The sequence below is a fragment of the Magallana gigas genome, chromosome 3 (genome assembly GCF_963853765.1).
Source record: "Magallana gigas chromosome 3, xbMagGiga1.1, whole genome shotgun sequence".
NCBI classification, from domain to species: Eukaryota; Metazoa; Mollusca; class Bivalvia; order Ostreida; family Ostreidae; genus Magallana; species Magallana gigas.
In genome coordinates this window covers 58,740,096-58,764,870 of record NC_088855.1, presented here as the reverse complement: position 1 = coordinate 58,764,870, position 24,775 = coordinate 58,740,096, and the positions used below count along the sequence as shown (strand labels likewise).

Below are 24,775 nucleotides of genomic sequence, written 5' to 3'. Positions count from 1 at the left end.
TTATTCATAACAGTCATCAACAGCATAAACATATTTTTAAAATATAGTGTACTTATTGGTAATTAGAATACTATTTCAAAATAATATTATTGGCATGTTTGGTAACTAAAATGCCTGTGATTATCATGTCAGGCAGCTACTTTACTAAATGAGACGAAAATAAACACCAAAAGTCAGATTATAATGCATGCCAGCATATGAAAAGCGTCTATCAAATATAAAAAATAATTGCATGTTGAAACTCTTTCAATATACATGTAATCATTAATAGATAGCTAATAATCTCTTGTAATTTTGCAAAATATAGCATATAGCTGATAACAATCAAAAAATCGTTTCTCTTAAAAGTTGGCATTTTCAAGTTCAACATTCAACATTTATTGTATCATAGAAGAATTATGTCACAATTGCTAGAATGAAAACTCAAGCAAAGTTTACAAAATATAACGCGTTTTCTAAAATCAAACCCAAACTAATATTGTAATCCGAATTTTTTAAAGACAATGCCATTCATATATTTTACGTTAAGTATGGTTTCCTAGATTTTGCTTCTCTTTTCTTTCAGTAGCAGATATATGAATAATTGTTATATAAAATAGTACGAAGGTCACTTTGCTTAAATGTCACGTGCTACTCTCCTATTGGTTTATTTAATGTTTTCCATTTTGTTCATGTAGCATTATAATATTTCCATACATTTCATCGTTTTGTTGCACACCCTGTATCGGTGTTCTATTTGTACACACTACTGCAGCGTATACTGCCGAGGAATCGGGCATCATCATGTTTCCAACTGTAAATGAATCGATGTAAAATCTTGCACCGACAGACAGATAACGATAGCCAAAATACATTCGGACGGACACAAAAATACAGACAGACAAACAAGCAAGAAATAAATAAATAAAATTTTTATACCATTTGTTCCAATGCTTCTGTCGTTTCTTGTCCCCTCGCCTCTTTTTAATCTTAAATGTTAATTTGAAAATATTGTTAAAGTATCTGTTTTATATATATATATATATATATATATATATATATATATATATATATATATATATATATATATATATATATATATATATATATATATTATAGTAATGTGTTCATGTTCAACCATACCTGTAAGCTATCCTTAAAAGTACGCCCACCAAGACAATAGTGATAATTGCTGATAATGACAATGCAAGATGTAGAATCATTCTCAAATATCGTCTTTTTTTGTCAATGACAGGAAAAAGATTGCCATTCTCTGAAAAAAAATGCACGTAAGTCAAGTTGCAAATTCGTGAACAGTATTTTAATGTTAAAACAATGTTTATTATTAACATAGGAAATTGTTTTCAAGCAATAATTGATGTACAGATTTTAGATTGGGACAGAGCCATAGACAAAACAGATTAGTGAAAGTCTGGTTAAGATGAATGGTTCAAGAAATTCGAACACATGAACGCCATATAATATATCTACATGATTTATATTTCTTCACGCTTGCCTAAATGGGGGCATCACAACATTTGATTTAATTTAAGTTAAATATATCAATGCAAACAAAATGATGACTTTAGATCGTTTAAGTTGTGTACCAGTTGCATTTATCGGACATCCTGAAACTTTGTCACATAAGTTGTTATCGCAAGCACATTTGTTGTTACAACCAATCCCATAATGACCTTCAGGACAAGTGTTGTTGCAGTGGACACCGAACCGTCCGACACAAGCTAGAACAGAGAACACATCCTCAGTAAACGTTAAAGTGAGGTTTGTTGTTACAGTTTTGTGAAGTTTGAAGGTGAACTAAACAACCATACTAGCCTTTACATTGCTTCATAGTATCGTTGTAGATATAATTCGGGCAGCATGTTGGAATACTCCTTAAAAATAAGATATTTAACGCCCGATAAAATCAGATAGATAGATAGATAGATAGATAGATAGATAGATAGATAGATAGATAGATAGATAAAGCGTATACTTTTAAATTCACATTTGAGTAAAAAAAATAAACATACGTGCTGTTGTTACAGATTCCATTCTTATGTTTATCAGCAAAACAAAAGATACCTCCAGCAAAAATTACGATCAAATGCAATACCGTGCATTTTGAATTCATTTTGGAAAAGAAGGAAGAAACGTAATAAGTTAGATGGTTTTGATCTCTATTTTGAACTTTGAGAGTTAGAGAGTTTAACCTGATAATGATTGTTGGTTCATCTGTTTTCAAAACTTTCAAATATATCAATTATCTTAATGTTTTGTTGATTTTCTGCATGGTAAAAATGGGTAAGGCTGGGGAAGGGTTTTGTGGGTGTTTATGCGTTTATTGTAATGATCTTTGATGATTTGTTTCTTTAATGACAGAAATGAAATCAATGTGTTTATTTGTATAAGAGGCCACAATAACTCATTTGAAATTAATGTTTTGTTACATCAATTGATTCTGCTTATATTACTAGCTAGTTTTTTTTTTATCATACATATTTGCTTCTACAAGAACTATTTATAATTGTTGGAATAATATTTTGTAATTCATATTACAAATAATTAAGACGTAATTAAATTTGTACTTCAAAATTTTGTATTGCAATTATATTTGTAGTTGGAGATTAATGACCTTTTGATAGTTAACACATGTTCGCCATAAAAATGTAAAGCCCCTTTCACAATTGGCGCACGACCACTTTACACCACTTTGCGATCGAAATTTTTGAGCTTCGCACGAGCTCTCGCATACGTTGCACGAGCCCTCGCTTAAGTTGTACGAGCTCTCGCATTCGTTGCATACGTTTTACTGGTCGCATCAAGTCTCCTCTGAACAGTGGACATGCACACTATTCAGACGCAACCCAACGCGATCCAAATCATCGCAGTGCAACGCACGAATATTAGTACCAACGTTTTACAACGTGTTGTGTACTCGCAAGAGTGATACACGATTTATAAAGTTCGTAAGATAAATCGCTGGCGTTTATGCGTCTGTTTTGCGACCGTGAGACTGTTGCTCAACGTGTCTCATGTAATCTTGCAACGTTTTACTATCACTGCACGACTTATCAGCCTTAATATGCCATGATTTGCTACTAGTTTATACACCATGTATAAGTATCTCTGTTTCAGAACAAAATATACTTTTATTGCATGATAGTGATGGAAATGCATGAAAGATTTATTCCCTCAAGAAAAATCTAATTTCCCAAGAGCTCCGTCCGAGAGAAATTTGTTTTTAATGCATATTCCCTGAACATTAATGCAATAAACGTTTTATTATACCAAGCAACATATAATTACAGAAAATACGTTGATTGTCGTGATTGTTTGATTTCCCATGTAACTGTCTCACTTTTCTTTCATAAATCATAGATAATTAAGTTGGTTCTGATATATTAAGAGAATTATAATGATTAAAAATTGTTGATTCAATCATATTTGTCTACATCGTATCTCATATCGGCTTTTTCATTCCCATGACATCGCCCTGTCACGTGACTTTCTAAACCAATGAGATATAATAGAATAATCGTATTGAGGCATAATACTAAATGCTGCTGCTTATCTGTATCTTCTTGGGCGGCATCTTTTCTCGCTTTCAACTATGTCTACTGAATATTGGCGGTGTATATGCCCCCTCTGACTCGCACGATCATTCGTACCATGGAACGCATAATCGCACGTCAAATCACATTGGCGTACGTTCAATCGTCCGATCACCTAGTCTCTCGCTTGTTCCTATCGTATTATCTTTCAACAGATGCTTTCATTGTACAACAGTCGCATACAGACGCAAGATATATCGCAAGATTCAATGCATTTACATCGCACAACGCTCGCTTAGATCGTGCAAAATTCGCACGAATATTTCGTCGCTTCTGCTCGTGCGCCAATCGTGAAAGGGGCTTTATGAATAAATACATCCTGGTCTCCACGGAAAGAATGTGCTATCGTCAGGCAAACACATTCAGTAAATAGAAGGTTGCATAAATCAATTTTATTTCATTTTAACCTCTTTGCTCCCTAAAATAGGGCTAACATTTGTTTTTTATCCAATGCAACTGAATTACTTCATTGATTTAGTTTGGAATTCTCACGCATTGGACAACAGTTTTACAAGTATTACATATGGACATTTTAATTCTTTTCCTGATCGCTGTGGGAAGAATTTAAATCATGCACGGAAATATCTAAGTCTATATATAACCAGCAAAATTACAAATTTATCAAATTCAAAATTATTGATACCAAAATGGAAAACTATTATTTAATAAATTACAAATGCAGGGTTTTCTCTTACCCCTCATAAAATATGTTTTGTAATTGCTCTCATTAAATATCGTAATCCATCGTCATACTTGTTTCATACGCAGTTTGATAATATTGATGATGATGATGATGACGATGATGATGATGATGATGATGATGATGATGATGATGATGATGATTCAGTTTCAAAAGCGAATACAGTTTCTTTAACTGAGCTCAACTCAAGCGGCGGACATTCCGAGTTTCGGTGTGTTTATGGAATTAATGTCTTTGATAAGCCTTTTGGGATAATCAACTTCCAACTTTCTTTATTGCGTAAGACTTACATATTATTGCATGAAATGTCTTTAACAGAATATATGCAGCACATTGCATGGATTTGCTAACAAACTGGTAAAAACAACAATGAATATGTAGTACAGTAATAATAACATTGGAGAATGTAAAATTCAACACATTGATTAAATTACAACAATTGTTGAATAGTTTATCAATCAACATGTAGTTTGAAGGCATGATGCAAGAACTTCCCTAAGTTACAGAGTTCTCTAACATTGGTTACACATAATAGCTGTACAAATTTATACATTGATTGTTTTTCCAATAGTATTTTTTGACAAATTTGGCTAGTAATTGCTGGTGGACACAATTTAGACAAAGTGATATTCATTCTCAATTACGGATCTACAAAATTCACATATTCTATTATTTTGCAAAATATTGTTATGGCGTTCAGTTTCTATGGATAGATTATGAAATGGCATTCTGATTTTACTGAGATCTTTTTGTAAATACAGGGAATGGGTTTAACCAAATAATATTGCAGTGAAAAATATTCAATAATGTTTTTATATAACATACATATAGATGAACTATTTATAAAAAATGTTGCATCAAAGTTTCAATTATTCTTCGCTTTATACGTAAAAAAAAATTGCTTTTGTAACATATTTTGTCTTGTTCAGCCCAGATGTAGCCTAAACTAATTTAAAACAATTTGTCTTTGATATTTGACACCCGGTTTGATATATTTTTCCATTTGTGTTCACACTCTTCTAACATTTTGTCATAGCATGACCTTATGATACAATTTCTACTTTGTAGTGCTTTAAACCAAAACTTAAAAATCCGAAAATAGCGTACAGACTTCAAAGGCATCCTGCCGGTTTCAAAATACACCATAGACGTATTTGTATTTTTTCTAACACACAGTACATTTTTATGAATTCTAAATGTATTTTCTCAATGTCGCACGGACTGTGGTTTCAAACAGCTCAAATTTCATCTTTAGATTTAGATTTCTCTTCTCGCGTTTGATCTTATTTTCGGAAATAACTTACCTCCGAATACAATAATTGAATCAGTGAACTTTGAAGTATGTCATCTTGGTGGGCTTTGATTTCATTGTTAATTTGATTTTGACTAAATTTCTCTAAATTAAGCTCAACCTTACATAAGCGGATCGAAGCAAAATTACTTTATGTAAACAAATGATCTAGACAAAATTTTTACACAGAGATTAAAAACAAATATTTGGCACAAACATCGAGTTGGAACAGTTGAAATGTTCCTAAAAGTAAATGAAAAAATGATATGTGGTGATAAGTTTTGTTTTGTTATAATGTTTAATGATAATGTTTTGAACTAAAGACACCAAATATCATGACTGTTTTAATGGAATTTTAAAAGAAGTGAAGATTGTTATAAAAGGGACAACTTTGCATATAATTCATGCATGTACCTGGTAATTTTGCAAGTGAGGCTATCAATTTATTAGAATTTTTAATTAGATTTAATAATGTATTGAATTTCAGCTGTTTAAATAAATCAAAATGTTCCTTATTGAATTAGGGAAAAGCTTAATTGCTTTTATAAATCAAATCTAATTATCTCAATTTATAAACCCTTCATTTATTTTAATCGCATGATACATAAAACGTTTACGTACTTAACCTTATTATCTCAATACACCAACCATTGAATAAACTAAACCAACTGATACTTAAATCTATTAGGATGAACACACGTCGCTATCAGTCATTTGAAGGTGACAGGCACTAAATACACAACCCAATTTTTATCTACTTATTCACGTCACTGTAAATTCATTTCTACGTAGACTAGTTCCTGATCATCGTCTAAATCATCCTCGCCATCTTCCTCCTCCCGCCCTGTGAAATGGTGGACCGCTTCCTTTGGTGGAGCTGTGGACATGCGCATTACAAAGTAGTCTTCTTTTGACGTGTCTGTTGTATTATCTGTATCAGTCTGTACTTGTTCTTTCTTAACGTGTTTATTTTGTGTGTCTACGTATAGATTCAACACCCCGCCTCTATTTGTACTTTCTAATCTACTTAGATCTTGCTCAACGTCCTCTACATCAGAATGACCAGAAGATCTTTTCCAACATTTAAAGAGTCCATTCAACGAAACATTTGGCCATTTTATTCTATGAAACACGTTCTCTCGTATAACAGTTTCATGATCCGTGTTGCTGTAAATAATAAAAGCAAAAAGTACCTTAGGTTTCAATTTTATAACTTATTGTCACAAAACAATAATAAGATAGAAAGAATAATCATCTCATTACAGTATCTTTTCTTGTAATTAGAGAATCTTTTTTATAGTTATTAAGATACCTGTTTTTCGTAATTACAAAATAATAATGTTTTATTACAAGTCTTTTTCCTCATGATCTAAAGATATGATTCTTTATCCTGCAGCTACCCCTTGCATTGAACAAATAACGAAATCCCAATAAACAAAAGTTATAGTCGGTCAATGCCCCAATATAATCTCATGCATGGTGACATTTATTTTTATTTTTTTATTTTTTATTTTTTTTTATTCATTTTTATGCTTCGTTTACGCCACAGTGTTGTGGTTTCAACAACTGATATGATGCAAAAATGGTTTAAAATAGCTTGCTTGCTAAAATGTGATATTATGAAACGGGATAAACAAAATGGATGGTTTTTTTAATCTTGAAATATAAGCGATGTATAGGCTCGGGTTGAGAACTTTTTTTTTAACCCTCGCCAAGTATAGCATATTTATCAATACCATTTGTATTTTGCAAATCTTGATGAGGTTTTCTTATTGTTTCTTATATTAAGAAAACATCATGAGAAATACTATTATATGCGTTGAATGTGAGGCACGGTTTACTCTGTCTAAAAATGAAATGTTTTCAAATGATTCAAACCTCAATCGTTGATCTTGCTTTTCGTTCTCCACGGCAGAGTTATCAGAGGGCGAACTTTTCCAACACCTTAAGAAACTATTTCTGAAACCATTTGGCCATTTCATTCTCGAGGGAACGTTCTCGTTACTGATTTCAGTACCATGTTTCTTGGTTCTGTAAAATAAAATGATTGTAATGTTGTTTGGGGTATCTGTGTTAATCTTTCATTTGGGATTTATCATTGAAAACACCTATAGTTTATAGCATGTGAGAACAAAGACCGATAGGTTACAGTATTGGAACTATTGGATAATCAAATTGCCCAAACTATGTCGCATAAATGTCCTACAGATTATCCAATCATATATTATATAAAATCCATTTTGATCTTAAAACAGCGTGTGAAATCAACCTTTTTTCGTGAACTACATTGCCAGGCATTCGTCTACATGTAGATATTTGCTTTAACCTTATGTTTGTTGTATCTTTAAATAGAGGTTTTCTCAAAATTGATTGAAGTTTGGAAAGATTTTTTGTTAACAGATAGTACTAGTTGACAACTTTGAAATGTAAACAAAAGAACCTTTCTGATGTAGAACTAAAATGTATTTATATAATTCAGACCTCCATCTGAGGCCTTGTTTCACGTCCTCTACATCAGAATCATCAGGAGGTGGACGTTTCCAACACTTTGAGAAGGAATCCAAAGACACACTTGACCATTTTATCCTACAGAACACGTTACCCCTACAGATGTTGGTATCTTCTTCTGTTTCTCTATCAACAATAAATGTTTGGAGTTTGTTTAAATTACTGTTCAGTTCAATTCTTGGATTAAACATATTAAAGTCTTATCTAAAAACGATACATGTAATTCAGGGTGAAAATAACCATTGAAGTATTTGAATCGTCACGCTTAGTTTGGTAATACTCCAGACAGGGGTTCTGGCTCTTAACTGCTGTACTTTTGCACAAATCATAAAAATATATAATCATATTCAAATTATTGATAAAAGTATTGGACAAGTTAAGACAGATAAAACATTGTCATCAGTAAGGGAAAATGGGGGTAGATTGCAGGGTTGATTTCTACGTACTTGTATGTTTCAGACCTGTGTTCATTGGTGATAAATCCACTAAATGCTATGACAATGGGAATGCTGTTGAGAGCCAGCACCCCTAATATGATGAACAGCCAGTAGTGGTGCACTTGATGTCCGTAATCTGTCAATAAAGATAACATCAGTGGATTTGTTTCAAAATACATTACTGTGTGAAATTTGGTAAAGCTCTGTACATAGTTTCCTTTGACGAAGTGATTATACAAAACTTTCGTTGTTACTTAATTTCTTTTTATGTTTTACGGAAATAAAATACTTTGATCAATGACAGAAAACAGTTACATAAATTTTCATTTTTCCCACTGTCGTTAGTCTACGTTAATTTTCATTATCCCCAACCTCTTCGAAAGGAAATTCCCAAAAGCCATAAGTCCATACCTTTTGGACACCCGTGTTCTGGATCACAAAGCACCGTTCCACATGGGCATTTTTCATTGCAGCCATGTCCAAAGTACCCGGATGAACAAACTCCACTAGAGCAATTGTTGCCGTAGGAGCCAATACAAGCTTAAAAGGAAACGGATATCAAATTAAATAAATACAATTATTATCTAACCATCCAATCTTTGAAATAGGGGTAACTACAATAACGTTGTACTCTTAATAAAGTAAACAAGCTGTAAAATAGGAGCAAAAACTACACAGCTCAGTAAGGAGTTATTGCCAATATATAGTCTTTTAAAACCAGACGGATTACGAAAAACTCAATAGATTGTATTCTTAATAAAATCTATAACATCGGTAAATCAATAATTCAGATTTTTTACTTTAAGATGCGATTGACTTACCTAAGACTAAAGGATGATAATAAATGTTTAATTTTTTTTTTTAAAACGACTAGAGGATTAAGATAAGCGTTCGACTTACGTTTACATAGACCGCCATCCTGGTAGTAATCCTTACAGCACCTCGGAGGGGTCCATACAATGAAAAAGCAACAAGCAACAACTATCTGGTTTCTTATCAGAAACATTTGCATTTTGCAAGGAAAAGGTAACTTCTTTCAATGTTGCTGTAAATCATTTTTTTAAAACACACTATGATGTGTTACCTGTTAATGCAGTCATTGAGTTCCTGACATTTGATGCAAATAATGCAACCCAAAAGAAAAACATAAAAACTGGTTATACAAAAATGGCAGGTGTTCTTCATGACTTCGAATCCATCGGACTAATCTAAACAAGTTTTCATTCGAATATAACATACCTCGTTACTCCAGTACTATTGGAATATTGCTTCCGTGAGCTATTCTCGATTTTTCCTCAAACCATAAGGAAATATCCTATCAAATTACATAAGTGTCGTTCCGGCATTAATTAATATATGACGCTGAGTGAAATCAAATGGTCGATTTATTTTTAGAACAAATATAGATTTTCATGCTCTTTAAAAAAATCTAAGATGCTCTGTTGTCTGCATGAACTGGGGCAGCATAATTTATACTTCTCCCTCTCTTTTTTTTTTTTAATTTCATTAGTTTTTTAAGGGTGATATAAACTAAATAATGTAAAAAAAAATAACATGATTAAACTTCCTTCATCCGTCGTTGGAATTGAATAACCATACAAAAGTTGCTCAAACCAACAAAATAGAATTAATTTCTAAAAAAAAAAAAAAAAAAAAAAAATGGTTCTAAGAGAAATACGTTTTCTTATACTTTCTGAGTCTGAACACAATTGTTGTACAATAAAATTATCAAACATCAAATATTGCCATTTTAATGAAACCTATTAATCTAACATACTGTAGTAATAAAATTAATTACGATGAACTGATGAACTGAATCATCCATTCCATGCAAATGCTCATACATTATTTATCACATTAAAAGGGAGGGATGCAGTGGGGAAGGGCTGGTCTAACACAACAAGGCAATAATGATTTGAACATTTTATTCTGAATTTTGCACGATAAAATATCTAATAAAAAAAATTCCGTCCATTAAAACTATTCATCAAGTGTCTTCACGCTTACTTTCAAACTGTTCCGTCTAGTAAAATTCTTTATGAAGTGTTTTTACGTCTACCTTTTATACAACTGTTGCTGTCTCTCACAACTATTCATTAGTACATGTCACACTATCACAATAAGACCAACAGTCATATTTGATTATTGTTATCTTCCGAGCACAAATTCCTGTACATACACACACTCTCACATTTTCTAGATCAAAAAAAGTCAGATTCTCTAATAGCAATGTCGTGGTCACTCTAACTGCGTGTATCCACGTGCAAGTAAACATGGTCATTTCTGGACTGAATCACCGTTGTAGAACTCAAATCCTGCTCCTCATATGTAGGATTCACAACGGGTTTTGTCTTCTTACCTAGTCTACCTCTAATTGTTTTACTGAAAAATATAACAAAACAAATAACAATCTACATGTAATTAAAATTAGACTTGTAAAAGCTCCAATACGTCAATAGCGTATCATAGAGGAGCGGTTGTAAAAGTCTAATTTTAATTAAATTGGGACAAAAAAATTAAAGGTTTTAGTCACATCACAATAACATAATAAATTTATACTGACTTTACCAAAACATCGATTGTTTTTTTTTGCAAGAAAATGATAAAAATACCAATGATTGAATATTAATTGATGTACCATAAAAAATCTTTGAGCTTGGAGACGCCACCAATGTATTTGTGTTTGTGAAGAAGACTTGATAGAACACAGACCAACAGGAGCACGCAAACTCCGAGGAAGGAACAGAGAGTGATCAGGAGGCGGTCCATCTTCTCACCACTGCAGGCAGCCATTGCTACGGCCCTGCAATCAACACCTGTATCACACAATAATTCATATATTACATTTTCTGCAATAAACATCCAACATATAACAAGATGTGTAATATAGATTTTTATAAACAAGATCTGTTATACACAACAGTCCATCCCATACACAACAATTTCCTTAATACACACCAAGACATGTTATAGCTACACAGTCTGTGTAATGTTCAACAGTCTCTGTTATACACACAGTATATAGATAGTGCGCTTCGCGTCGGTTGACAATGGTTTTCTCGGGGTGTCAATTTCAACTGTTATCCTCCCTAACAGGCACTATTTATTTTGTTATACTGAATGTCTTAATTTTTATGAATATTTTACTGCTTTTATATAGGAATAACGTGAATTCTACAGCGAACCGTACGCGCATAATTTTCGCGCATGTAACAATTTGTAATGTTACCCGTTGCTAAGTGCGTTGCTAACGCTGAGGGTAATAGAACGGATTATGAACTGCGTCTTAACCAATCAGATTTCAGTATTTAACATGAAAGTATAACAATCTCTTATACACAAGTTATGTGTAATGTTTAACGATGTCTGTTGTACACAAAGTTCTTGCAATACCTGAAATACTCAATCGCAAGAAATTACTGCAAGAAACAACCCAGCTGCAATGAAATGATTTCTATTCATTTCAATAGACAAAACTACATGTGAGTTTAATTTTAGACTCCCTTGATTATATATAAAAACTAGTTGAAAAGTCATTTCTCACCTTTTTAGAATCATGCATCGAGAACAGCTACTGATGTACATGTACAGAGCATTTTTAGGTTTTGCTCGCAATCGACTTTTGGCCGCAGGAATCATTTTTTTTCCACGGAAGTTGGGTTAGTATTAAAAGTATATTTTTAAACGCCAAGATATATGTGGGAAAATTATGACATTGAAAACACCAAAAATACCGGGAACTGCAGTACATATTCTAAATTATCCACAATTAAATTACTCACCTGTCCCCCCTGCTTTAAATTATAAATCGAAATCCCATGATATCCGTGACAGAGTGTTGCTACATGTAAATCATTAGTTTGAGTATTTTCTATAAATTTCCTTACGACAGTGCGATGCTTTGAAACATGCAATATCAATATTTGTTATGGGGACATAGAATGCTCGCGTTTCCTTCTCCATAGTTCCGTTTCGACGAACCCAGCTTGTGTTTTTTGCACATAAGCTTTCAAGTGACTCTTTCGTATATCCTTATTTTTCCTTTACACAATTCAATAATTTGACAATTATTCTTGAAAACTCGATCGTGTTGCCAAAATTTATAATTCGACAATAAATTTCTTTCTTTTCCGCCTATAACAGCGCTTTAAATTTTTATTGGTATTTTAATACCCTTGATAAATTATAAGTGGAAGTTATTTTAGAAAAATCATTGATCGGAAAAAAAAAAGTTATCTAATAAATCGAGGCGATAAAGTGATTATTTTTAGAATAAAAGAACTCTTTAATTATATTCAAAATAGCTAAACTTTTTCTAAGTCCGCGGAAATCTCTAAACTGAAATGTCAAATACCTCATTGACTGTTAACCATTATCAGCAAGAATTTCGTAAATTCAAATTCGAGGGGGTGGGGGGGGGGGGGGCTATGCGGATTTAATTTCGACACCAGTTTGATTTTTATAATCCTGAAAGTGAAAGTAAAGAACGATGTTTCGAATTGCAGACTTTGTGTTTTTGTTTTATTTCGTATCACACATCCCTATCACCATTTTGTTTGATTCACAAGTGATATTTCCATCATGGATTTATCCCAAAATGGTTTGTATTTATTTTGCTATCAAAACAAAAAAGAGACATTACATTAATTTGAAGTGGGCGTCCCAGATGAGCTTGCTTGTTGTGGGATAAGAAACAAGTATTCCTTTTAAAGGAATGATCGGCAATAATGATATATTGATAGCTAAAAGCAATCAACATGATCAGTTTGATGTAAAATAATTAAAAAAGCACTGTATTTTTACAAAATATAGAATATTTTGAATCTATACACCATAATTTCATCATCCTATAAACCGTCAACAAATATAATTTTGAAATAAATTTGGGGAAAGCCGTTCGTTAACTCCTTGTCTAGTTTTATATTTTTAACGTAATTATTAAATGTTAATGTATCTTCTTCTTCAGAATACTGAGTAGGGCTCTTCAAAGAGCATTAACACGTATACAAAGAAAGAGTTGTATTAAAATAATTTAATGTGACTGAAAAACATTGAATGCCATCATAACTTGCTATTGAGGTCGCATTATAACGTAAACTTGTTTATAAATCAAGCCATCTTCCTAGCGACTATTATGCAACATCAATAGATCGAGGTCAGTTCATGGAGCATCTTCTTATGATTGAGGTCAGTTCATCAAGGTCAACTGCATTACTGAATGAATCTTTCGATCAAATTCTTACACATGAGACAAAATGTGCATTCTTGAATTAGCAGGTCGAACTGTATTTTATGTATGTTTGCATCTCTTAAGGTAAATGAACTGATATAAAACTGGGTAAAATGTTATATAAATACTAAACCAAACTTCAAGTTTTTATAAGAACTACTTATGCAAGCGGAATGTGTGCGCACGCACGTGGAAGCATTTGCCGGATGCCTCATATGGACACAACAGTGATCGGCCGAAGCCGATCACAATAAACACCAAGTTAAGGTGTTCGAATCACTGGAATACAATTTAATTCTGGTTGTAACACGGAATTTGATTGGATAGAAAAATTTAGTTAAATTTGTATAACCTGGTTTGCACGTCACAATGCACCAACGTCAAAAACGTACTAATCCACTTGACGTTACGTTTGAATTTTGAACATCATTTTTAAAAGTAAAACGGACTCAGTTTGTACAGCAAATTACAGAAAATTAAATTATAAGGAATGAACTCAATATCTATCGAAATTATACTTGTGTAACGTCCTGGGTTGGAGCAATTAACGCTTTTTTATAATCCGCTTTGCGGATTATTAAGCATAAATTGCCCCATCCCTGGTTATACTTGTATAACTTGGGTAGACATTGAGTTCATTTCTTATGAACTTGGTTGGTGACTTGATCAAATCCTGTGAAGCCAAAGGGCTTCTCAGAAGATTTGATGCGTACCATGATCATTGTGACGCCATGATAAAAATCATACAGAATTGAACAGTTTCGCTATTATATAGGTTTATATAAAATAAAAAAATGAATCATTTCTTAATGCAAAAAATTATGGCCATATAATGACACCTGTCTCAAATCTTAATCATCCATTGGACAGTTTCAACGTTTTTGGGAAGATTACAATTGAAATTCCTACACAGAAACAGCTTAATTGCTCTACCAATGTTCTTAAGATGGATGAACTGGATTATTCTAAAACTGTCACAGAGATTATCATTAGATGGACATAATCTGACCAGTAATTCTCACTCAGTTTCAATTCACTTTTGTCATGTTTGTAGCTGGTGGATGTGAAGAACAACTATTGTGAGAGTTTTAAAGATGTTCTGATGGCTGACCCCCCTCCTTGGTTTAAATCCTTTTGCCTGTGTGAAATCCTTGTACAGTTTCCTTTTTTCTTTGTGGCAACATATGCTCTATGGAAAGGTTAGTCTTTTGATGATTTTAGGTACCGTGAAATATAAGTCTGTCCCAAGATATTTTAGTATGCCACACATTTTCTTAATATAGCATTGAATCATGATTTTTTGAAGTATACACTCTCATACTGCGGCGGTGTGTGCATACAAATTGAGTAACGCGCGTTAGCGCGTTATGAATATTTGTATGCACACACCGCTGCAGTTATGAGAGTGTATACTTCAAAAAATCATGATTTAATGCTTATATTTACATTTTTTAACTTCTTACCTTGTCTGCAAATGTGATTCCTGCCTTATTATACTTTATTCTGTATGGATCCCAGACCCCCTTTGAATGTTAAGGTCATTGTGTCCCAACAGATGTTTGATCTAATTAAGGTGATAGGAATGTGTTCCAACAAATGTCTGATGTAATTGAGTACTTGCAGGTGTACAAAATTGTCAGTGGATACGAGTGCCATTTATTGTGTATTCCACTCATGTTACCACGACAACCATAGCCATCTGCTTTCACATTCTGATGGAGTCCTTTAACCATCCAAAATATCCAGGGCCGGATACTCTCAAGGAGAGACTGTCACTGCTGGCCGTGTATGCTCCTTACCTCATCGTACCGTTCCTGATGCTTCTGGACTCACTCTTTAGTGGCGTGTACACAAAGAAAGTGAAAAGGTCCTAGAGCCTGACAGTCAATAGAATCCTGCAGAGCCTGACAGTCAATAGAATCCTGCAGAGCCTGACAGTCAATAGAATCCTGCAGAGCCTGACAGTCAATATAATCCTGATACTGGGGACATCTTGTATTTTCTGATTTGCCTGTAAAATCAACTAGTTGTAACTTTTTTCATAATGTAAACATCAATTGAATAACAATATATATACTATTCAGCTTGTGTTACCTATTTGGTATTCCATTACAATAATATAAGAGAAAAATGTTATACATTTTGTATAAATTTTTATAAAACCAAAAATATTTACAGGTACTCGTAATTAACAAAGGATTCTGTGGGGAAAACAATAGTTAATTGTCAGGCCACAAAAACCTGGATCCAGCTAGATCAAAGAGAGAACTAGCATTACAGTGCCATACTATATTAGCTTGATAGTTGATGTGCAAGAGTTCACATGTACAGATCTGTAGGTATACTTTATTATACCCCCGCAAACGAAGATTGTATCAAAGTGAGGAAATTTTTAAACAACTTATTGCATATCTTTCAAGACTCAGGAACATATTCAAGGTTTTATCCACAAAAAAACCCAGTGTATGGCAATTTACATTTACTGCAAAGAGAAGGGTTATTTATTTATTATACCCCCCGCAAACGAAGTTTGGGGGGGTATATAGGAATCACCTTGTCCGTCTGTCCGTCAGTCTGTCCGTCCGTCTGTCTGTGCAATCGTGTCCAGTCCATATCTTTCTTATGGAGAAACATTGGAAGTTCTTACTTCACACAAAGAATGCTTATGACCTAAGGGTGTGTCATGACCTTGACCCAAGGTCATTCGGGCAAGATCAAGGTCACTGGCAGAAAAAATACAAAATTCGTGTCCGGTCCATATCTTTCTTATTGAGAAACATTGGAAGTTCTTAATTCACACAAAGATTGCTTATGACTTAAGGGTGTGTCATGACCTTGACCCAAGGTCATTTGGGCAAGGTCAAGGTCACTGGCAGAAAAAATACAAAAATTCGTGTCCGGTCCATATCTTTCGTATGGAGAAACATTGGAAGTTCTTACTTCACACAAAGATTGCTTATGACCTAAGGGTGTGTCATGACCTTGACCCAAGGTCATTGAGGCAAGGTCAAGGTCACTGGCAGAAAAAGTGCAAAATTTGTGTCCGGCCCATATCTTTCTTATGGAGAAACATTGGAAGTTCTTAATTCACACAAAGATTGCTTATGACGTATGGGTGTGTCATGACCTTGATCCAAGGTCATTTGGACAAGGTCAAGGTCGTTGGGAAAATAGTGCAAAATTCGTGTCCGGTCATTATCTTTCTTATGGAGAAGCATTGAATGTTCTTACTTAACACAAATATTGCTTAGGACCAAAGGGTGTGTCATGACCTTGACCCAGGGTAATTTGGGCAAGGTCAAGGTCACTGGCATAAAAAGTGCAAAATTCGTGTCTGGTCATTATCTTTCTTATGGAGAAGCATTGAATGTTCTTACTTCACACAAATATTGCTTATGACCAACAGTTTTAAAAAAATAGAGCAGTTGTTATTTAATGAAAATAGACGGTGAAATAGATTCATCCAATATTTACTGTAATTGGAAAAATACACGCATTATGATTTTTATCTTAGCGGGGGGTATCAATTGTGAGCTTGCTCACAGTACCTCTAGTTAATGTATTACAAAGCGTAATCATTCAGTTGTATATATTTTGATTACTTTGAATTCATTAAATTCATATTTGTCCCATCTTAAATTAGTCTTGCAGTGATATTAGTCCAACAGATCCAGTTAAATATTGATAATATACATGTTAGGAAGCATGCGCATGCAGACTGTGGAACACTGGATTCCACACTTTTAGCAAAAAACAAAAATAAGAAAGTTATTGAGGTCTCTTCGAGGGTCCATTTATCTGTCACTTTGTCTGTGATCTCCACGAATCAGATGGTACAGTACCAATCAGACCCAACCTAACACCAGAGTAAACCCCAACTAAACCCTGAATTTACTTTCAGGGTTTACTTTGGGTTTACTTTTTGAAAACTTGTGTCCACTCTGGGTTTACTTTGGGTTTACTTGGAAATTGCTATTGAGGTCAATAGTATGCATTGAAGTGTGAAGCAGACCTGTCTTCTATCTTACCATCCCACTACTTGTACATGTAATTCCTGACTTGTATATTCCTAATACACAGTTAGGGTGTGCTTTCAGGGGTATACTTCTGACAGGGTTTACTCTCTGTGTCCACTCTGGGTTTATATTGGATTTACTCAGGGTCCACTCTAGTAATCCCAAAGTAAACCCCGAGTAAACCCAGAAAGTAAACCCAGGGTTTAGTTGGGGTTTACTTTCTGTTTAAGTTGGGTCTGATTGGTACTGTACATTTCTCAAAAATCCTTTAGAAGTTTTTGCTGTGAAATTTAATCATGATGACTTTTTATGGCATATAGAGAATATCCTTACGATTTCTGAAGGCAATTATGTCAAATGCCAAAGTCATAATATTATTTGGTTTTTTTTTTTTGGTGTGAAATTCAGTCTCAATATAACTAGATCTTAGATCCGCTCACTAGGATCACGATCGTAGTGAGCGGATCTAAGATCTAATTTTAATTAGATTGTTGTGAAATTGTTACTTGACAACTTGATTTCCCTTCAATTCCACATTATAACAAAAAGCAAGAGGCCCTTGGGCCTAACTGCTAACCTTATAAATCATATATGCTATTTGACTGTGTGGAATGTATGATTTAATTATATTTATACCAATGTATATACTCAATTAGCTGCAATAATGTAGCTAATACTCAATGAAAACTGCAAAAAATGATTAATCAGGCAGTAGAGAGACTTTGTGAATCATTTGCATTTAAAGCTGACATGAATTCATAAATACGCATTATTTCCCTTTTTATCTCTGACTAACGCCATATTAGTTGTGGATTTCTATTGTTCTGCTCATCGATATACACCTCCTATATAAGGCCGAGAGCACTATTCAAGCTCCACCGCATTAAGGTATTTCATACACCCTAACACGTTCATACTTTGACGAAAAGACGTGCTGAGACGCGTTTTGAACAAAAATTATACGACAACCACTGCATTGGCAAGGATATCCAATGAACGACAAAACAAGACAGACTGAAATCCAGGCACATATACTTAAAAATTCTCGATAATTGTAGACTGCTTTCCTGTGTCTGTTATAACATCGCACATGTGCAAACCACACACTGTGGCAGATCAAGCAATGTCACATGGATTTTAGAAACGGAACATTTTTGTAGAAACTGATGGAAACGATACCAGGTTGTTACTATCTTGGATTTATTATCATTTTGTTACTGTGAAGGGACACACGTTTGATGTGCATGGGAAGTACCGGTAAGACGGCACTATCTGTGCAAAAGTATACGGGTGCCTTGGAAATTCTTTCTACAAATAAATATATTTTGAGTTTTATTTATTGTTGTTTCCCTTATTCTTTGTTACAAACACTGCTTTGTGTAGTTCATGCATTTAGAAGTCTGTGCAACATGAATGCCTCGATCGGAAAGCAACCAACCGTAACTTTCTCAACCTGTATATACCTGTATACCCCAGTGGCAGTAGAGGAGCGATCGAATCTAATATGGCGACCCAGTGCTCCCTTCATAATTATACATGCAAGATAACAACAATCAAATTTTCTATCTGTATACAGTAAAACATGCTTAGAACACAGGTGCTTGAGGACAATCGACCCCCCCCCCCCTGTATATAGACTCCCGGGACCTAATTCTTTTTTTTTTTATTAAATTATCCTTTTAGGACATATTTCTAATCTAATATATTCATTCATTGCCCAAAATTACCTAAAACAAACATTTTTAAAAAATCAGACCCTCTGTGTATACAACATCTAGAATCAAAGGAAGTAAGGGTTTATGGCAAGGAAGATAACTCATAACATTAATTTTTTTATTTCTCAGTATGAGTGCCTTTCAGATTTTCCAGTACCCAAGACGATAAAGAAGTTTTCATGTCTTCGTGGCTTGATAAGAATTCATACTTCTAATGAATTGTACTTTTTTCGAGTTTGCCATGCAATTGCTCTGTTTAAGAGCGGAGTTATCTTCCTTGCGATAAACCCACCCTTCTGTTGATTCTAGATGGATGGTTCAAAACTTGAAACTTGTCGGTGAAAATTGTCCTAATATACCCAATAAATGTATTTACACGGGCATGGCATGCAGATATTCGGTGAAGGGAATTATTGGGCTACTACATATAGTCACCGTTTTTACTGGTAGATGTAGTTTGATAGTACATTTCAACAAATATTCATCAGCAGTGCCTTGCTGGCAGACGAAGTTAGCAACCCTCTTGTATTATATATGTAGAGGGTCTGATTTTTTAAAAAATGTATGCTTTAGGTAATTTTATGCATTGAATGTATAAATTAGATTAGAAATATGTTGTAAAAGGATAATTTAATTTTTAAAAAATGAATAAAGTCCCGGAGGTCTGTATACTTGGGGGAGGGGGGGTGGAAGTGGGGGTCGATCCTATCCTCAAGCACCTGAGGCTTAGAAGTGCCAGAGCAGGGCGGTTTTACTTTTTTATAAGCGTAATTCCTTATATCTTCAAGTTTACAATAAGGCCTAAAAAAGAAAGTTGTGTGTTTAAGGTAAACCGACCTAACCTACAAAAATGCCCCGATCCTACCATTTTTAGATGTCTGTGTTTATCCGATTGTGAATTTTATATTATTTCTATTAAAAAATCCATCTTTAAATATGAAACAAACAAACATTCTTAGGATTCATGCAGAAAACAATATGATAAAATTAAAAAAAATCCTTAACTACCTAATTTTTTCATCAGTGTTACCCTAAACACACAATTTTTTTTTATAGGCCTAGATAATAAAGTCTCCAGGAATGAAAATCACTTCGCAGTAAGCGTCAATTCATTATAAGCATGTTTGCTATAACCATGTTTTTACGGTACCGATAATGGATATGAAATATTGTCAATATGAAATGAATACTTCTGCTTGAAATTTTTTTTTTCTAGAACATGCAGAAATAAGCATGAATTCAGATAACTTTTTTTAAACTTTTAATAGTGTATTTTACAGTTGCATTTAGAATACACATATCAATATATGTTTCACAGAAATTAACTGGACTTTCTCATAGTTCAGTAGTCTTCCCAATGCATGATGAAATCAATCAATCAAATAATGATGACAAATATCATCAACAAATGAAATTATCGGAATTAAACAATCAATCAAATGATGATGATAGATATTATCAACAAATTAAATTACTTGAATGATGCAATCAATCTACAGTATATTGATTACACTTACAATGACTAAAATGAGTCACTTCACTCACAAGACAAAATTCACCGAGCAAAAGAAGCATGTATTGGTAACTACAGAAATTTAACGTGCTATACAGATCATCTCAATTATCCACTGATCTAGAAGGGGTTTTTTGCTGTGAAAAATAAGGAAGATCTGTAATTAAAAATAATCTGTCAAGACATTTTCAATGAAATATGGTATACCAAACAAAGAAAAGCAAATTTCCAGGCAGATAATAAAGAGGTTGAAGTACTATAGGAGTGCCCTGGATAGAAGACAGCCTACTGTTAACCCCTCAGATTTAATTATAACTGATCATTTCTATAGTGGGATATTAGTATTTAACTGAAATTCCTAATCTCATTTCATAATAATACAAGTTCTTAACCCGTTGCTTTCATCTCATCAACTCAGAACAAACACATTCCATAAAGTGTGTACTTAATATAGAGTTTTAGGAACTGACCCCCTTTGAGCTTCCTTATCATATCCCATTTGTTTTGCATCAATATCTTTTAAAAAGTATCCATGGTATCCAACCTTGAACATTACAACACCAACTAAAAACACGAAAGCAAATGTTAAACCTGACTCAAGATTACTCAATTTTTCGCGTTTTCTTTTCAGTTTGAGTGTTCCATACCCAATATGACTAAAATTGTCTGAGTCATGATCCTTTGCTTTTTCTTTTTCTTTTACAGCCACACCTAACTGCTTTTCCCGTCGTCTTTGGACTGATATATCTTGGTATTTTTGCAGAACTTCTTTGTCTAAATCGCTTTTCACTGGCTTTGGTGGTAACTTGAATGGATTGTATTCCTCCTCCTCGGGTTTTGCTAGCGGGGCTGAAGTAGCCTCTGATATCAGGCCTCTGTCATACATTCTCCGGGAGTGAACGTTGCCTAGGATGGCGTAGGCATCAGCTATCAGATGAAACTGTAGTTTAGAATCCTCGCTGTCGCTGACATCTGGGTGATGTATTTTGGACAATTTAAAGAATGCTTCCTTGATTTGTGTTTGGCTGGCGGTAGATGGAAGTTTCAGAACATCATAGTAAAAAGAATTCCGCGTGTGGCGATGTTTGGTGGCGAACAAACGGGATTGCAGGAAACGAAAGCTTCTTGACAGCATCTGGAAAAGAAATGGTTGCCCACTGGTCACTGAAAACATCTGCAGTGTGTTTCTACACATTTCCTTAACTATATGCTGGTTCCAAACCTGATCTATACGCTGTCCCAAGATATTCTGGATTTACATTTTGCTTAATTGTATTATATTTATAAATACCCCAGGGTTCAAACGATGTTCATTCAAATATATGAAAAAATTTCCAAGATTTCTCAGTCGAAACGCCCCTGTTAGCTTATCAGTTTTCAATGCAATGCTAAAAAAGTGATGTCTACGGGGATTTTGTATTGCAGCAAGCCCGGATGATAACGTTGTAAAATTGCGCGATGTAATCCGAGTGCATTTCGAATGGAGAACAGATGTAAAGATGATAATGTGTAAATGAAATTATCTTGGAAATTATCCCTTTCAACTGGGGCCTATTTCAATTGCACTTCTTTCACAGATATATGTATTTTTTATTTAAAATCGTCCAAATGTGCTGCATAAATATCTTGGGACAGCCTAAAGCGGTACTAATCTGAATCTGCCAGCGCTTACCTTTTCAGCATAAGCGATAACCCCAACGTCCTCTATGAATTTTCGATCACTCGGAACTACTCGGATGTCTCGCGCACACGATATTCCTTCACCAATCACATCCGAGGTTTGTATATGGAGCGGAATTAGCCGAGGCTACAATCGCAACTTCTGAGAAGTTGCGATTGTAATATATATTACCTACACCAAACCAAAGAAATACAAGTTTTTAAAATCATTATATTGTAACATTCTTCCATTAACTTTCTATTATGTAACGTGTTACGAATGTAATATATTTATCTTAAATTTAATAAGTTTTGCTCGTCGGAGATTTACGGAGACAGCCGAGCGTCAGGTTGAACGATAGACTGGTCCTCTGTCTCTATCGTCTATCGTGCATATCAGACCATTCTCTCACCAAAGGTTGTGTAGCACGACCTCTGGTGAGAAGATGATATCAGACAGGCATATACATCAGCCAGTCTAGTTGAACGAGACTAAACTTCGCAATCGTAACTACTCGGCCATTTCCGCTGGCGAAAAATAAGCCAGGTAGTTATTTCGATGTTGGCATCGGTAGCAGGACTTTTAGGCCCCATGATGTTTAGGCCCTTAATTGATAAGATGCCTTTAGGCCCCAAGATGTTTAGGCTCCTGTCTTAAGATGTTTAAGCACCAACCTCTTTTTTTTTTTTTTATATGTTTAACATTATTGACTAATTTAATAGACTGAGATTGAGATTTATCTCTTGACAAATCTTTTATTCATAATTGTATGTATATAAATTTAAAAATATTTTTTTCTTACTTAATTTTTATTAATAAAATCTACATTAAAAAGTCCATATTATGTGTTTAATATTTAATTATAATTATCAATTTTTTTTAAATTCAGAATCTTAATTTTATTAGATCTTAATTCCACTCAAAGGGTATATTTGAATATTGCATCATTTTTATTCAACAAAGATAAAATGATGAGCATTTCTTTACCATATAGTGTTAAACCACCATTACCATTAATTAAATTGTTAAAACAACATCCACCTTAATATCCTGCTCCCTCTCTGGACAGCTGGATAGGCGCTAATAAGGAGAGATAATGAAGAGCCGATCCTGCAATACAATGGGGGTTTCACACCACTCTTGAGAAGTAAATTATGAAGAATCTTTACACAATGATTTATCTAAATCTGTTAAAAATATCACATATTCTATACATGTATGGATATTTTCATTGAAAATAATAAATTAACTCAAACATTAATTAAATGTGAATTTGTTTTGCATGCCTTTTAATTAGAACCATTTTAACAAGACCTTGGACTTTCAGTAGGATGCAACGATCTATTCCTTGCGTCAAAACAAGTTAAAATGACGCTGGTTTCAAGCGAAATATACACCGATTGCGTAGTCTTCGCTCAAAATCCAGACTGTTGTTGACAAATCTTGTTCATTTCAAAGAGCCATGCCTGAGTGGCCTCAGAGAAATAGACAGGCCTAAGTCACATTGCTACCCAAAGTCCAAGCTCTTGTTAAAATGGTTCTAAATTTCATTAAAAGAATATTCCAAAAATATCTCTAAGAAATAAATATTCATCACCTGCATCTACAGTTAAGAATAAGCGTAATTATAACAGCCAAGTTGTATAATATTGTTGAGATATCTTTCTACTGGAATGATTACAGAAATAACTTGTGTTTGAGTAGAGAGTTGCTTCAGGGATTTTATTCTTAGTTATATATCGGTAATTCTGCTGCTGTGTGAAGAATATCAATGATAAAAGATTGTTTTTTTAAATATTCAAACTTTGTATAATTTTAATGATGTTAGGCAACAAACCAATTTTCAAATATGAATGCTATAATGCATACCCTCATATATATGTGTTCTAGTCATGAATCTCATAATGGCAATATATTATTAATTTATTATATATATAATTAATTATCTCCAGATTTAACAAAAAAGCATTTATTTGCTTAAAACTGCTCAAGAGATACACAATGAACTAGTATTTTAAAAACAACAGGTGCCTAAATATTTTGAAATTGGTGCCTAAACATCTTGGGGTCTAAACATATGTAATTCGACGCTTGCATGCTTTGGTTGTCCGA

The 24,775-nt window shown here is 33.7% G+C and overlaps 3 protein-coding genes and 2 long non-coding RNA genes across 9 annotated transcripts; 1 reads left to right on the top strand and 4 right to left on the bottom strand.

Moving 5' to 3' along the window:
* Positions 1 to 2,359, bottom strand: LOC117692942 (uncharacterized). The gene is made up of 5 exons (XR_010711621.1): positions 2,013 to 2,359; positions 1,587 to 1,874; positions 1,123 to 1,252; positions 919 to 968; positions 1 to 793 (listed from the first exon to the last, which is right to left on the bottom strand). It is a non-coding gene; the product is annotated as an uncharacterized lncRNA (long non-coding RNA).
* Positions 2,360 to 6,351: 3,992 nt separating this feature from the next.
* Positions 6,352 to 9,974, bottom strand: LOC105323741 (uncharacterized). 3 transcript variants are annotated; one of them, XM_066080635.1, is made up of 7 exons: positions 9,615 to 9,974; positions 9,430 to 9,483; positions 8,941 to 9,069; positions 8,554 to 8,665; positions 8,066 to 8,218; positions 7,463 to 7,615; positions 6,352 to 6,751 (listed from the first exon to the last, which is right to left on the bottom strand). In XM_066080635.1, exons 1-7 carry the CDS (start codon positions 9,712 to 9,714, stop codon positions 6,352 to 6,354), a joined length of 1,101 nt encoding a protein of 366 aa, XP_065936707.1. In that variant the 5' UTR covers positions 9,715 to 9,974. The 3 variants fall into 3 exon arrangements, with proteins under 3 accessions (XP_065936707.1, XP_065936706.1, XP_065936708.1); XM_066080634.1 differs by having other exon boundaries at positions 8,539 to 8,665; positions 9,615 to 9,963; XM_066080636.1 differs by having other exon boundaries at positions 8,539 to 8,665; positions 9,430 to 9,764.
* A 465-nt stretch (positions 9,975 to 10,439) lies between these two features.
* LOC105323740 (uncharacterized) lies at positions 10,440 to 12,463 on the bottom strand. Of its 2 annotated transcripts, none has more exons than XR_010712485.1 (3): positions 12,312 to 12,463; positions 11,168 to 11,345; positions 10,440 to 10,911 (listed from the first exon to the last, which is right to left on the bottom strand). It is a non-coding gene; the product is annotated as an uncharacterized lncRNA (long non-coding RNA). The 2 variants fall into 2 exon arrangements; XR_010712486.1 differs by lacking the exon at positions 12,312 to 12,463 and adding an exon at positions 12,074 to 12,224.
* A 513-nt stretch (positions 12,464 to 12,976) lies between these two features.
* Positions 12,977 to 15,801, top strand: LOC105323739 (sigma intracellular receptor 2). 2 transcript variants are annotated; one of them, XM_066080633.1, is made up of 4 exons: positions 12,977 to 13,129; positions 14,814 to 14,958; positions 15,383 to 15,636; positions 15,718 to 15,734. In XM_066080633.1, the coding sequence occupies exons 1-3, from the start codon at positions 13,019 to 13,021 to the stop codon at positions 15,631 to 15,633; spliced, it is 507 nt and encodes a 168-aa protein (XP_065936705.1). In that variant the 5' UTR covers positions 12,977 to 13,018; the 3' UTR covers positions 15,634 to 15,636; positions 15,718 to 15,734. The 2 variants fall into 2 exon arrangements, with proteins under 2 accessions (XP_065936705.1, XP_011421127.1); XM_011422825.4 differs by having other exon boundaries at positions 15,383 to 15,801.
* Positions 15,802 to 20,734: 4,933 nt separating this feature from the next.
* Positions 20,735 to 22,808, bottom strand: LOC105323738 (uncharacterized). The gene is made up of 2 exons (XM_034482557.2): positions 22,676 to 22,808; positions 20,735 to 22,138 (listed from the first exon to the last, which is right to left on the bottom strand). Exon 2 carries the CDS (start codon positions 22,136 to 22,138, stop codon positions 21,449 to 21,451), a length of 690 nt encoding a protein of 229 aa, XP_034338448.2. The 5' UTR covers positions 22,676 to 22,808; the 3' UTR covers positions 20,735 to 21,448.
* Between the last annotated feature and the right edge of the window lie 1,967 nt (positions 22,809 to 24,775).

Coding starts and splice junctions, on each gene's coding strand:
- LOC105323741 (XM_066080634.1), bottom strand. CDS start 9,714: ATGAAGAACACCTGCCATTTTTGTATAACCAGTTTTTATGTTTTTCTT. Junction 9,484..9,614: donor ACTCAATGACTGCATTAACA/GGTAACACATCA, acceptor TTTTCATTGTAT/GGACCCCTCCGAGGTGCTGT. Junction 9,070..9,429: donor GGATGGCGGTCTATGTAAAC/GTAAGTCGAACG, acceptor TTTCCTTTTAAG/CTTGTATTGGCTCCTACGGC.
- LOC105323738 (XM_034482557.2), bottom strand. CDS start 22,138: ATGCTGTCAAGAAGCTTTCGTTTCCTGCAATCCCGTTTGTTCGCCACC.
- LOC105323739 (XM_011422825.4), top strand. CDS start 13,019: ATGTTTCGAATTGCAGACTTTGTGTTTTTGTTTTATTTCGTATCACAC. Junction 13,130..14,813: donor CATGGATTTATCCCAAAATG/GTTTGTATTTAT, acceptor TCATGTTTGTAG/CTGGTGGATGTGAAGAACAA. Junction 14,959..15,382: donor AACATATGCTCTATGGAAAG/GTTAGTCTTTTG, acceptor GAGTACTTGCAG/GTGTACAAAATTGTCAGTGG.